General features: G+C 40.1%; 1 protein-coding gene across 1 annotated transcript in view; it reads left to right on the top strand.

The window, feature by feature from the left end:
* TAF4B (TATA-box binding protein associated factor 4b) overlaps positions 1-15,098 on the top strand; it is a 73,016-nt gene that overhangs the window by 40,318 nt on the left and 17,600 nt on the right. The window contains exons 11-13 of the mRNA XM_074899045.1: positions 1,540-1,670; positions 7,174-7,299; positions 8,314-8,370. Of these exons, the coding sequence (XP_074755146.1) occupies positions 1,540-1,670; positions 7,174-7,299; positions 8,314-8,370 (314 nt within the window). The remainder of the gene's footprint in view (positions 1-1,539; positions 1,671-7,173; positions 7,300-8,313; positions 8,371-15,098) is intronic.

The following is a 15,098-nucleotide window of genomic DNA, read 5'->3' as shown; positions in this document are numbered from 1 at the left end:
TTCTGGAATAATTATCTGGTTTGGGTTGTGAAGACAATTCATTGAAAGACAAAAAATACAAGCCTGGCTGTTTCATGGCTGGCATGGTAGCAGTTCCACATTAATAATAATAATTCATGTTGTAAATGAAAAGTGTTTTGATTGCGAGGAAAGGAATACTGCCAGGGAGTACAGCAGTTGAGAAATTGAACGCTTCTGCTCTTAAACTCAGTCCTCTAAGTTTTAGGGATTGTGTGTGAAGGGAGGTCTTGAGGTTTTTGGGGGGGGGGGGGGGGGGGGGGGGGGAAGAGATTTTGCTTTGTCTTTAAGTTGACATTTCGGTATTCTGATAGTATAGTGGGAAACTGCTGAGGAAGTGTTGGGAAGTGCTTGAGCAAAATGAGCTTTGCACTCAGCTGAGGGTACAGATCAGTGTTCACTGGCTGAGATCAAATAGTGGGAACACTTTGATCGTATCTGGGAGAACATTGTAGATTCTCCCTGTCTTGAGAGATAGTTATTAATTTTCAGTTAGAGTAGCAAAGGCAAATGAAATAGGTGATTATTTTTTTTTTTACAGTGTACTGTTTATCCATTCTTAACACTTCACTTGGCAATAAATACCGAAATGGGTTTTGAAGGCGTGCTATATATTGCATCATAAAGTATTACAGCCGCTGTAAATGTGGTGAGGGGCAAGGAAAAACACTTCTGATGGGTATGGCATATGAAGCGTGTGAAACAGGTGCCTGCCATGCCTACCAGGGAAGAGATGCTGTTGTCCAGGTATCTTGATGGAATTGTGTTGAGTGATCAATGGTGCCAACCACGGGAAGTCTTTTCCGTCAGCAGCCTGCGGTCACAGGGAGGTTTCAGAGGTGATGCCCAGCTCTGGGCATGGGGCTGGGACAGCTTTGGCCAGAGCTGTTGCCAGCCTCAGTTGCAGCCACTGAAATACGGTGAGAGAAAAGATTGAAGGTGATGGCATGATGACCCTGGCTGGACTTGATCTGTGTTGTTGTCTGAGCTGCTGCTGTGGGATGGTTGAGTCTGTTTGCCCTGTGCCAGTCGGGTGAGGCAGGTAAGAGGGTCCCATGTGCCTGGAGTGCGCTGCAAAAAACATTCCCACTCATCGAATAAATGTCATGAGTTGTTAACAAGCACAGTGTCAAGCAGGGCAAAATGTAATTCTCTATTTTTTTTTAATTACTGGAATTAACAGAATATGGCACTAATTTCTACAGCTACCACTTCTCCCCCTCCCCGAACATGAAGCTTGATTTGTGTTCTTATTAACTTTGTCCTATAAATGACCTTGCAAGGAGAGTGGTTCTGGAGGCTAAGTGAAACAATGTCTATATTTTCTGAAGCTCCAGGCTAAGTTTTATTAATGTAATGTCTGAGATCTTTGAAGTTGTGACTTTACCAGGAAAATCATAATCTCCAAACCTTTATTCATAATGGGTATGACTTCCAGGGGGAACAGAATACCTGCTGTGCTAATTATTTCAATTATCAGCTACTACTAAAACACGTAATGGATTTTCTCTGCTTCCACAGGTAAAAGGCATGACATTATGGAACTTAACTCTGATGTTGTGAACTTGATCTCCCATGCTACACAGGAGAGATTACGAGGGCTCCTAGAAAAACTAACTGTAATTGCTCAGCACAGAGTATCAACCCACAAGGTAAAGGAAATCATTAAGCAAGTTTTGCACCAAAGTTTTCCTGCTTTGCAGCCTTGAAGGTAAACGTCTTCCAAGTATAGGCACATCATATGCAATATGTGCATTTTCAGTATCTACCAAAGGCTGGTTTTGTTTTAACTGTTCATAGCCTCTAACTATTCCTCATGTTTTCTATTCAACTTGTTGGATAGGTGCTCTTAAAAGCCAGCATAAGAGTAAATGCATGCATTTCTCTTCTTCCACAGAAGTAGTGGCTGTTAGAATCTGTCTTGCATGGTAAATGTAAAACTATTTTTGAATGCTCTTGGTGGTCGGGTTGATTTAGGGGCTTGTGTTTGTTTTATGCATTTACTGTTGGTGGAACTGCAGTATTGGCTCAGTATAAAGTCTTGAGAAACTGAGTATTTTATTTTTAGAAAGTGCTTCATGTGAAGGCAGAGACCCCTTTGATCTTAAAGTTTCTGGAACTTTTTTCCTGCCAGTGCCACTTCAGATGGAGGGTAGGGAATCTTGTATTAGCTCCATTCAATATAAAGTATATTTGGTTCCAGTGAGCCAGTATCCCTTAAGATGCTTCTGTGGTACAAATGGGAAGCAGTAACTTACCAGTGGCCAAAATAGATTTTTGAGGCTTTCTTTTTTCATTCAATAATAAGATATTAGTCCTCACTTTTTCAGTATTAAGCTGTTATAGAAAAAAAATGGAAGTTAGAAGCAGATGTATCTGATGTATCTGTCACTGTTTATTTCTTGTATGTTTGGGGTTTTTTTTTTACAGGAGCTTTATACTTAATGAAAATTAACAAGAGCAACTAACTGATGGGATAGCAGTTATTTTTGTACTGAATACTTTTATAGTCTTTTAAGCACTGGAGAAGTAGTAGTAAAGAGCAGGAACTATTTGGAAACTATTTGATGTCTGGAGCAGTTGGGGTATGCTGTTCTTTGCCAGAAAATGATGCAGTAGAAAAAAAATTGATACAGAAAAAGTATAGAGTTTTTTTGAGAAGTCTTCAGAAATCTGAACGTGTTCTGTATTGTCTTTCCAAAGTGGGAGAGCTTGTAAGCAAAAGTGGGGTGGAAGCTGAAGTCCTGAGTAACCAGTAGTCTTGCAGACACCAAGGACACGAGGGAATGCTTTTAGACAGTGGGCTTGATAGGGCTGATTCCTTTCTCATTGAACTAAAGCAATAGAAAAACTGATAGATTTTTGTCTGATTGAATTGTTGTAAGCAATGATAATATTGTAAGACTACAATAAGCTTGCTTTCTCTTCCTCTTTTCTCAAAAACGAGACAAACAAGCAAACAAAAAAGTAATGGGCATAATAATCCTAGAGTCACAGGCACCCTCTTTTGGTAGGAAGATGGTATTACACTAGAGGAGTGTCTTACAGGATGGCGTGTTTGAGTAATATTGTGAGAGATGCTGTGACAGGCTTTTAGAAATCTAAATTCAAGAACAGAACACTAGGAGGTTTTGGAGCCCTATTATGGTTTTACATATTTACACAGCCCTCTATTCCATCTCCCCCAGTGCTTGTGCCTGTACTCTCTTCCTTCTAGGCTATCGATAGGTACCAGTGTGCAATGTGGACTCTATGTATTTCCGAGAATTATCCAGAGCCTTTCCAAGAGGATTGAGCAGTTGCCCTGTAAAGCTTTGTATTGGCCTATCTTTGTTACAAAAAGACGGACAGTAATAGGGGTAGCTGTGGTGAAGCCAAGGTAACTATTGTTTGGGTAGAAGTTGGTGTGAAAAGCCAGTGCTTCATGGGATCATACTTGGGAAACTCTTTCCAATTTGCTCAGCTCATGCCAAGCAATTTACATCCTATGGGTAGCCCTTCAGAGAGAGAGAGAGCGAGCTGGCAGGGTAAAAAAAAGTTTCATACCATTCCATCATGTAGATTTTCCAAGTTTTCCCCCCTTTTTGCTAAATTTAAGGAAAAAAAGTTACGTAATTGGAAGTCACTAACTTAATTAGGATAAAATTATCATGGTGGTCTCTTTATCTGAAGCAGGAGTAGCATTCCGGATTGTTGTAAGCCGCACTCTGTGCTGTGACTTGTTGCAGCGCCTTCATAGAGCCTCGGTAAGGCCATAAAGGCAATTAACTAGCTGGTTTGGTTCCTCGGCTGCTTCCCTCCTATAATCTGGAGAATTGCTGAGGTATGAGCATGCATGTGACCTAATATGACACCCAAGACCAGAATTAATAATGACAACTAAACAGTACAGTGGTTAAAAAGTTTTTGATGTGGATGGATTCAGCACAGCATGAGATGACTGTTGTGCTCCTGTGTTTGGAGCCCAGGAGCACATGACTTCGAGAGGCATGATAGGGTGCTGTGCTATAAACATTGCTCTATGAGAACATTTTCCCCCATGCAAAGTAGCCATCATGCACTGCAACCCTAAACTGCACTATCTGTAGGTCAGTAATGGTGTGGCAGCTGCACTGATTTAAGGAGTAAGCTCTAAATGTAATGAAGGAGTGAGCACTCCTAGATGTGAAATCAGCCAGCCTCCTCCCACCCACCCCATGCCACCATCAAACTGCAGAGTGCCGAAGTAGCTTACCAGAACCTTTTATGTTATTAACTTGGTTTAGGGGTTGACTGTATAAAAGCCAAAGGTTAATAGGTTCCCACATAGTAGCTGAGCCTCTGAAACTGCAGGCATTTCTGCTTTGTCCTCAGCAAAGCTGTTCAACATGACTTAAACTGTTCAGATTTTGTGGGAGAACTGGTCTTTGTGGGATTCTTCCCACTTCTTTCCTGGTGGACTGAAGTGGAGCGCAGCTTTCTTGTAGGTGGGTTTTTTCTTTCTGCCCCTGGACATGCAGTACCTTTCTGGTGCTAAATCATCTTAGTCGGGTTCAGAGTCATTGACAGATATGTGTTAATCTAGAAAGGAAGTTGCAAATTGCAGACAGGCATAGAGCTGTTGAAGAAGAATTGTAGAATTTGTTGCCAGCTGTCTTCTCACTAAAGACATACCATTCAATACTGCATGTTTCAAAACCTAACATTGCATATTTGAAAACCTAATGTAAAAATTTTGGTACAAATTGGCTGTGCTTTAGAGCGCATTTGTGGTTAAGTCTTTGAGTGTATGCATATCTCTTGAAGGAAAAAGTGTGGAGGATGAATTTCATAACAAGATTTTATAGGTGCTAATGTGCTTTTGTTGTGTGAAAGCAATAGCTTCTTTCAGGACAGCAGAAAAAACTTGCTTTCACTTTTGGTGAACTCCAGATTAAATTTAGCTCAAAGTAAAAATTACTTTTTTACTGTCAGATAAAGTTCAGCTTTGGCACTTACAGATCTAACTGTGCTCTTTATTAGAGTTATGTGCTTATCAGTAACAAATTCTGGTCTCAATTACACTTGTAACTTTGGTTTTGTTGGGATTGCACTGTTGTAGCTGGGGACGTTTTGGCATTATGTGAGGAAGTTACTGTTTCATGGACAAACACTGAATCTGACTTGCTTCATCATAATGGCTATAAGTTCTGAATAGGTGTGCAATATAATGTGTTCTAAGCAATTCAGTGCTAAGTGATCACAGAGAATAAGTTTTGAGAAGGACGGCGTATAACTGCAGGTGTTCCTTTTCTAAAAATTCCTGAAATAAGGTATCTTAAAATAGTTGTTGATGAGCTGAAATACTGTTGTGGATGCACTCATTTCTTGTCCCATATAAGCTCATGGTAGTGCATTGGGGTGCTTCTGGTTGAGAGGCTTGCATTCCTTATTGGCATAGGGTCTTGGATATGGCTTTTAAAAATGTGAGTGTCTGACTTTGGGCATTCCAAAGCAAAACAATTCTAAATTCTGGAGAAAATAATCTTTTGTAATACAGCTTTCTTCGTCCCTTTAAAAGGACTGCAGCATGTTGGTAGATTATTATAAACGGCTTCCTCAAAACAGATTGTACTGATGTACTGAGACTGAAAGTAGCATATGCTTTGTGGGGAGAAATGTAAAAAAAAAAAATAAAAATCAAGCAGTAACAGAAGCAGGGAGGAAAGGTTTGTTGGACTTTTTTTTGCAGAGCCACAGACTGCTTGGGAAAGAAAGTCTCCTTGGCTGCAACACGTGGTGTGGTCTGTGCCACAACTGGTAGTATGTGTCAGCATGGTGGTTCATTGAAAAGGACCAAACTTAATACCAGAAGAGGGATTGATTTCATGCTCTGGCTGGGTTGTGAAAATTTAGACTGGGAGACAATGGTGCCCCACAAGAAGACTTTTACCTTCATTCCAGCTTTTAAAAGTATATGATTGGGTGTGGGAAGAAGAGTCTGAGTATAGTGTATTGGGAAAAAATGTAGCAACTGAAGTCACTGATAGTCCGTATATGTAAAGTATACCCTTCCGTAAAATACAGCTGTAAAATATGCTGTGTTTATTCCAGAATAGTTGTGTGTCAGGGTTGCTTCATTAAAGTGTGAGATTGACGTAGGATAGAAAGAAGGGTTGCTGAAAGTATATAGTGTGTTTGGCAGGTAAAAGCCCAAGGTCAAATTTCTGAGGAAAAGAAAAGCTCACAAAGTAACAGAGAAAGATGATGTGCATTACGGAGTGGTACAAACAGGTGGCATAGACATGCCTCATCTAGAATAGGCTCCCTGCCTTGTTTTGCCTAATGCCCTGCAGCTAATGCATGGCTTAAACAGCCTGTCTTTGGAAGAGCAGAATAGCAAAAACAAGCTTTTCATTGGCATTTGACCATGTTTTAGATCTTTCCTTTCTCTGTCTTTCCTATCTAAAGTAAAACTGAACTCAGGCTTTCCAATGAGGGCAAAAATAGTATGAAAAATAAACTACTAGTCTATTACTTGAAAGAATCCAATGAGGCAAAAATATGTATTCCTAAAGCTATAATAAACCGTATGTAATTTATGTCACTTTACCCACCCCCAAGATTTATTATAACTAGTTCTAAACCACTCTAGTCCATAAAACCTCTTTTTGAAAATACCAGGTGAAGATTATTTCAAATTCTGGATTAAATGGTTGAAACTAAAACACCAAACACTAGAAACTTAAAATGTCAAAATTTAGGTTTTCTTTACCTTTTCTCTTTAAAGAGGAAAGGATATGATATTCTGCTGCTTTATGGTTCCTTTTTTTTTTTTTCCTGTTAACGTGTCCAGAAGACAATCTTGTACATATGTTTACTGGATATGAAGCTGCTGTTTAAAACAAAATTTTAGCCTTTAGACTTAAAGGCGTTGTTGTTACAGTCAATAGAGACTAGATGTTGTTAATGTCAGTTGTTCGATAACCTCTTACTAGTCACGGATGCCAGGAAACATGCTTCAGAGGAGAGGAGATGTGTAAGTGACTACCTACCACCTGTAGTCTTTCTAAAACAGCCTACACTTACCAGTTTTGAAAAAACAGTGGTGGTGTTCTCAGGTTGTTCCCATTGGGTTTAATAGCTCTAGTGGTGTGTATAAAAGTCTGGTTGTCTATAACAAACTTCTTTTTCCAGGGGAGCGATAGATACATTGTATCTAGCGACACTAAAGCGCAGCTGAGATTTCTTGAAAAGCTTGATCACCTAGAAAAGCAGAGAAAGGTCGAAGAGGAACGTGAAATGTTGCTTCGAGCAGCCAAGGTAAGAACTTCACTTCTTGCTTTCCAAGGAAGTAGTGGTGTCCTTTAGACTGGTGAACGTCTTCAGGTTTCTCCTATTTCTGCTTTAAATGCAGTAACCATCAACCCTGTAACTGGAAATCTGTAATATTTTGGATAGCTTAGGCTATACTGAAAAAGGTTTTAGCTTTTTACTTTCTTTAAAAATCACAGGAGTTCCTTCAAATGTGGGGTGAGCTCTTCTTTTGAGATTATTCCTACTGGTGAAAATTAACTAAAAGAAGTCTTCGCGTAGCTGTAAATGTCCCCTCCTGGCTCTGTTTCTGGCTCTGAAATTGGTAAATCTTTCTCCACATCTGTGTATGGCACTGTTTGAAAATATGGGTTCACTGTGCATGTTCAAACTCGAGCCTGGTGAGATCCACCATCCTGCCAGATGTATTTGTTTTCTGTAGTCAGATTAGAGGGCTATCCTTGGAGCTGGTACCATAAGCCACCGCTAGTACAGAATAAGTACCCTTCTTGCCACTACCCTCAAGAACAGGAGGAAAAAAAAAAATCAATAGATGTTATTCCATCAGATGTGACTTGATCAACTTCTATTTGTTGTTTTTTTGGTTTTGTTTCAAGCTGAGTTCTGTAGCCCCTTGGGTGGAAGCCTAATCTAGACTTGAAAGAATTGTGTTGTACTTGCATGAGTATGACTCCCTTTCTTTCCTATACTTCCTGTTCTTTTTAAGTGTCTGCTGCTGACATGAACAACATCATGCCTAGACTGGACCTGACTGACAGTGTTAGCATCATTTTCAGCTTAATCTTGCTTCAGGCTAGAGCAGAGGCAGCCGGCCCAGATGAGGAGGGGGGTGTGCGTGTGTATGTGGAGGGGGAGGGAAGCCAGTCTGGATTGAGGCATTCACCCCTGAAGCTAAATCTTTCAATCACCAGAGAAAATTGTCATTTATTAAATATTTAACGGATACGATGGTGTTTGGATGCCAGTAATTTCTGTTCAATCTTTTTCCTCTTCCTTTGGTAGAGCCGTTCCAATAAAGAAGATCCAGAGCAACTGCGGTTAAAGCAGAAAGCGAAAGAGGTAGGACTTTGCAGTTACCATGCTTGCCTTTGTATGTTGAGAGAAGGTTGGCAGTCCTGTCCTGGCAATTAGGTCAGGGTTTATTTTGCTGCTGCATACCATTTGCAGAGGCCTTGGGGAAGGACAGGAACTGCCACAGGCAAGGGCAGTGCTTCAAATGAGGTCAATGAATTATGAGCTCTCTTTTTTAACATTTTATTTTCGTAGTTTCAGTCCTGTCTAGAAATGGTCCTTTGTAAACTGCAGCAGTACACTTGGTAGGAATATAATGTGGGATTAGAGGGGGGGGGAAGAAACTTTGAGACTTAGCATCTGGGACTGTACAATAGGCTACATTTTTCCAGGGTAATTGTTCGTTTTGTAAATCTGATACTGCTTATAATTCTTTGGCTGGGAGGCGGTACTGGGATTTAGTTTTAAATGGAAAATGCCTCTGGCTTTTAATTTTCTGGGCCCAGCAGTTTTCTGTTCTGGAATGGAGCCCTTGTTTCACACAGTTCATGTTTAGCTGCAGGGGTTTTAGTTTATAGCTTAGACTGGTTAAGCTTTTACTCCCAGAGGCCTCTGCATAGCAACTGTAGAAATCAACAAATAAGTTCATTTATGTCTGCAGCCTCCTCTCAGTAGCTGACTTTTTACATTTCCCAATATCCATTTCCTGACTTTTCTAGCCTGAGAGAAAAAAGCTCCACTAATTGGAGCTTATTTTAATTGAGCCTTAATATTGGATCTCACTGGAGTTGCCCCCAGAGCTACTGGGAACAGAATGAAATGAAAGTACCTAAGGTTGAAGATGTGTGTGCGTGTGTATGTGTGTGTGAAATTTTTCACTTGACCTACAGATTCTTTTTCCCTGCTGAATAAATCATCAAGCCTGTTCACATTTCTGATTAAGGATCTGACAGCAGACGATAATAAAGACAATTGAGGTGTGAGACGTGTGATACAGAGCTGAAGAAACTGGTTTCTATAGTTACTTGACTGATTTCATGCAATTTTTAAGGATCTTTGTGCTAAATGAGAGTGATTTTCTGAGCAACCTTTTTCCTTAACTGTGCCTCTTGAACTATGAAATTTGTTGTTGCTTAACATTGCTGCACTTGGCTCCTAGGTGCCAGCAGCAGCAGCAGGTTATTTATGAATGCTTTAAAGGCCCTTATTGTTTGGATTAATGTAGGAGCCCAGGCAAAACAAATGGAAATCCAGTAAAATAGTATTGGAATCAATGCTCTGGATTTGCACCATACTAAAAGAAATTTGTCAAATAAGAGGAGAGAAGGAACTCGCTATACTATCTATCTTTTAATTCTTTCTTTCTGCTTATAACTCTTCATGCTTTCAATCTGCGAGTACAAAGTTGCCCTGAAGCCCTTCCCAGTTTGCCTCTAGTGCCACCAGGATCAACAGTCAGTGGGTGATGCTAATTTGTCTTGTTTTGTAGGTGGCTTTACCTCTGCATCATCTGGTCGTTTCTAGAGGCTCGTTCTTTTAATAAAACACTACAAAGCGATTTCTTTATGTATCTTCTTTTCTCTTTTCTTCGGAACAATAATGTGTAGGATTTTGAAAAATATTCCATGATTTGGATGCTTAGAACAGAAATCAGTTAGGTATGTGTTTCGGGGTTTTTTAGATTGCTTGGTATTGTTAATGAGATCTCTTAAAAAGTGACAGATAGGTGTACAAAAAAAGGAGCCAACAGAGAGGAGGTGGTGTCTAAGTTTAGTGCTTGGTGTTCTACTAAGTACTTGAGTCCACCTCCTTCAGTGCATCTTATCTTGTGCTGGACTAACACTAACTTAATTGCATTTGTCCTTCATATTTCTCCATGCTGTGCTTCTCCCAGGGTGACAGTCTCCAGCTGCTTCACCAAAAGAGGAGGCAGATCTTTGTGTTGGTATTGCCTTGCTGCTTTTTTCTCTGGAGAATGAGGCAGCCAAAACTTCTCCAGTCTTAACATTTCTCATGGGAAACCCACCTTCTGTGCCAGGGGTGCTCTCTTACCCGTGACACCATCTCAGACTTGAGTGGAAATGAGCCTAAATGCAGCTGGTTAGTTTTGGCACTTTATTGACAGTTTGGAGGTAAATGGTCAGCACACATATGCATTAAAAAATGCAAACATGAGTAGAGCCCAAATAAGAACAAAATTAAAATCAACAAGTATTCCAAGGCTGAAACTGGTAAGCGTAGTGTATACTGGGTTGAATGCCTGAAAAGGCTCACCACTGTCTGTCTGTCTTGTGTTGTGAGTGTAGCCTGCTCCTAAGAAACCACACTTGGGAATTTTGATTTCTCTTGTCAGCTGGAATCTGATACTTTCCAGGCTGCTCTCATCGAGTATCCACTGGAAAGCCTGACCTGATCCACTTAAAGTTCTTTACGAATGAATATGGGCCTTCCTTCCTCAAAGCTGTCTTTTATGTGTTGATGGTGATCCCCAAGAGAAGGAAGAGAGTGTGGCATAATGGCACTGGAGCATGTTCTAAAGAAATGTTTCCCAAAAGGCAGTGTCTACATCCTAACAATGAATACTCATAAATCTAGGATGTGCTGTCATCCAGCAGCTGGAGGCAACATCTTAATGTTGCTGGAAGTACATCCAGGACTTGGCAGTGGATTCTCTGATCCAAAAGCCTATACGTAATTACTGTGACCTTTTCATCCCTTTTTGCATGACCTATTGCCTCAAACTTCCCCTGTGCTAAGTCATTTACTTTCCTATATTCTTAGTCTATGTAACTTACTATAAATTAAGTCTTTATTTACTTCCACCTTTCACCCATTTCAGGAGATTTTAATACCTATGGAAAGTGCGCGTTCCTTCTGAGACAGCTGCAAGGCTTGCTGCAAGCAGCTCCTTTGTGTGCTCAAGAATTTTGTCCTTGCTCACCTCATGGGCCAGCTCTTTGTGCAGCGGTGTTCCTGAAGTCTGGGTAATTTCAGCCTTATCTGCCACTTCAAGCTGAGAGGATACAGTCCTTGCATTGTCCCTGATGCTTGCACTTTTAAACCATAACTTTTTTTAGGTGCTTTTTGCCACTTCCTGTTCTACTTTCAACTATACTTCCAGTTACAAAGAAAATGTTCAGTTGATACCATTCTTGTAGCTGTATTTATAGTTTATCTCTGGCTTCATCCCTTTTCTGAAATGAGTTTACTTAAATTGAGTAGGTGTAGGATACTGTCAAATGTGCAAGCATGCCATATGAACAGTGCATCCCAGAAGACCTGTAAAAATGTCAGTACTAAACAGTGTGTACTGTAAACTCAAATATAAACCCTGATTTTTTTCTACTTCTGTCTCTTGTCTTAAGAAGTGAGTTTGCTGGTAATACGGCTTCAGGAAGCTTAGGGCTGAGGCTGGGCAAACCTTTCAGGTTGTGTGTGTGCAAGATTGCTGCTTGGGGTTGAGCAGGTGAACATGTGTCATACTGAGCATCTTCGCTTATTCCACAGTAGTTACCTTCATCTCTGCTCTTACCTTGTGGCACTTTGCAGCATCTATTGGTGGATAAAGGTGAGCAGTCGTATCTTAAACAAGGGGAAGGAGCGAGTGGAGCAAGCTGATGGACAGCAGACTTGCCTGCTCCATTCCTTGCTCTTCCAGCAGCTCTGTTCACTTACGACTGCATAGGTCTTCCCAGTCCCTTGTTCCTGCCTGCTTGATGCACTTGTGCATTTTACTGTTATGAGTTTGATACGGAAGTCACAAGACAGCAGTAGATGAGATGCTGAGAAAATTCAGTACTTTTAATATCAGCTGACTGGGAGGAAAATAGCAGACCCTAGGTTTTTTGTAGAGACAAAACAAACCCTATCAAAAACATTGAACAAAAAGTCTGCACGATTCCAGTGAGTTCCAGGGTGTTATATAGTAATGACTGAAATTTAGTTGTTGTATAGTATTTTTTTACAAAAAATAATTTTTTTCTTCCTCTCTTTTTCATGTGTCCGTCCTAACTCACATTCTCAGATAACAAGTAACTGTAACCTGATTCTTTGCTGCTCTCCCTGCTGTCTCCAACCCACGTTTTGAAGCTGTTTCCTTTTTCCCCCCATCTCTTGTGCTGCTTCTGTGTTTAGTCTTCTGGACCTAATGGTTCAAATTCTTTAAGACCACTCTTGTGGCAGGGGAAAAAAGAAACTCCCTAGTTAACCATAACGTCTCAAAAAAGCAAACAAGATGCTGCAAGCAAAAGATCTCATCGTGATCAATTGGCTTTTTATGAGCCTTCAGTGACATCCTGAGAGGTTCTGCTTAATTATCTGATTTATATTACCATTATTGTTCTGTAGTGTTTCTTATCACCCTCTACATGGGGGGGGGGGGGGGGGGGGGGGAGCATGTTTATTGAAGAGACATTCATTTTGTTTCCCTGCAGTGTATCCCTACATATAACAAGGGGCTATCATCAGAGATGTAGTGTGTTATGAGTCTTGCAGAAAGTCAGGGGTGGAAATCCTGTAAAGTGTTAGATTGAGCAAATTAAAAAGTGAACCAAATCCCTGATTATGTGGCATTCATATTGGTGTTTTGAATGAGCATAAAAAAAGAGCTGCTATTGTTGGATACCCTAAAACCAGTTAGCTGCAAGATAATAGCAAATATCTTTGTCTAGTGAAAAACAAAAGCCCCCCCCCTCAACTCTATTAAGCCTGTTCATGGATTTTTCAGATAACCTTTTCTAAGTTTCTCTGAAAGACTATAATGGACATGTAACCCTCTGAAAGTATGGCCTTGGATTAGAAACTTGCTAATAGAGGAAATTTTAGTACTGAAAGTATGACAAAAAGAAGACAGTGCAGAGCCAGAGTTCTGTGCCCAGAACAAGTGTTGGGTGGACTGTGCAATGAGATGGAGAAACCTGAAGGTAGAAGATAAATGTTTTCTAGCTTTGAGACCTCAGGAGTGAGTGAGTGAACATGCAGTGTTACAGCAGCTGAAAATCATTTAAAATATTGTGCATTTGGAATAACCATGATGGGTTTTAAAGTAATGTTTTGCAAGGGCTGGGCACTGCCCCATTGTGATAATGTAGGTCTGCTGATAGTCACTGAGCAGTCTTCTCACAAGTGTTAGCATCTGAAACAAAAACTAGAGAGTACATTGCTTTGGTGTAGTACGCTGTAGCCTTTTTCTCAGCCTTACTCAAGAAGAGCTTAAACTGTCTGAAAACACACAGAGCACTGGATGCTGGATGGTAGATACCCAGGAACTTCCCTGGGCCTCCAAGTAAGGCAAGCTGATGGTACTGCACAGGGGAAAGCATGCTCCAGGTGTTCTAGAATACATAGAAATACATCTGTGATTGTTAAACAAAACAAAAAAAATGGTAAAAGACAATACACAGTCGAGACCTGGGAGATGCTTAACAAGAATAGGCAAAGTAAGGAGTCAGAAAGTCACTGCACCCTGGATTTTTTTTCTTGAATTCTTGTGGGAAGTTACTTACATATTAGGAAATATTAAATATCAACTGAAGGAAATTTTTTTTTTCCCTATGGGTAGATTACTTCATGCCTATCCTGGAAAAAATTTACGTTCTTCTCCAAAACATCTTATTGCACCCTTTAGTTATAGACAGACAAGGCACCTCGTCTTGGGGGACACAGCCATGCAGGGCCTGTGCTGCCACTGAAGCATGTATGTGGAATATTAACCTGAAAGAAATCTACAGTATTACATATAGCTCTACTATAAGTTAGGGGACTGCATATCAAACCAGTGCATGCTATTCTGCCTTTTTGCTGTTAAATCTAAATTACAACAGAGGGAAAAGTCAGTGGAAACTAATTGTATGGCTAATTAAAACAGTTTGAAAGGAAGCAACTGCAAGAAGAGAAATTGCATTATAGGCAAGAGAAGAGGATGGTAAATGTTTAAATATGCATCCTTCAAATGTCAGTTTTCCTCAGAGAATGTCCCCCATATGAGAAGTCTGCTATTCAGCTGCATTCAACCTGTAGGGCAGAAAATTTTGTATAGGGAAGGTAGAGGCTGGAGGCAGTAATGCTCACTGAGCTTTATGACAAGCAGTGTGAGAGGCTTGGGATTGAAAACAGATTTTTTTAAGGTTTATTTTTCATTTTTGTCACAAGTTCCTTAAAATGCTTAAAGGGAATGTGAAAAAAATTAAGTTCTTTTTTTCCAAAGACAATGAATGGAGAAGCAACTGAGAGCAGTAGAAAACTTTCAAAGCACTATATGGAGGACACAATGAAATCCAGGGAAACTTTGATTGAAAAAGTTGGTCAGAAAAAAGAATGGCTAGAAAGAGAAGTCAGTTCAGTAAGATAAGTGGTCACACTTAACAGGTACTTCTATTTATTTGATTTAAAATGTCCAGTAAAGGGCAATACTAAGGACCTATGTAGGTAATCAGGTTAATTCCTCACTGATGCAAGCTAGAAAAAAGCAAATGTTGATATTTGGTCACAGTTGCTTTGACTTATTTTGAATTTTAGTGCTCATTAATTTATTGTTTGATTTCTTTATTGTGGAAGCTGAAATAATAGGAGGCTTCTGGACCTCTTTCGTATTCTTATATTCCTTGCTTTTTTTCCCCTGCAAGTCTTATACAAATTCTTGTTCATCTACTTTAGTGCTTTTATTACTGCTGAAGTACTTACTGTTGGATAGCACGCATAACCCTTAGGCATACATTATCTTGTCTTCAGCCTTCCCTGGTTTCCTTTCCTGCCAGTTCTTCTGTTACTTTAAATAT

Source organism: Athene noctua, chromosome 2 (assembly GCF_965140245.1).
Source record: "Athene noctua chromosome 2, bAthNoc1.hap1.1, whole genome shotgun sequence".
In the NCBI taxonomy this organism is placed as follows: domain Eukaryota; kingdom Metazoa; phylum Chordata; class Aves; order Strigiformes; family Strigidae; genus Athene; species Athene noctua.
This window is presented reverse-complemented; position numbering and strand designations above follow the sequence as displayed.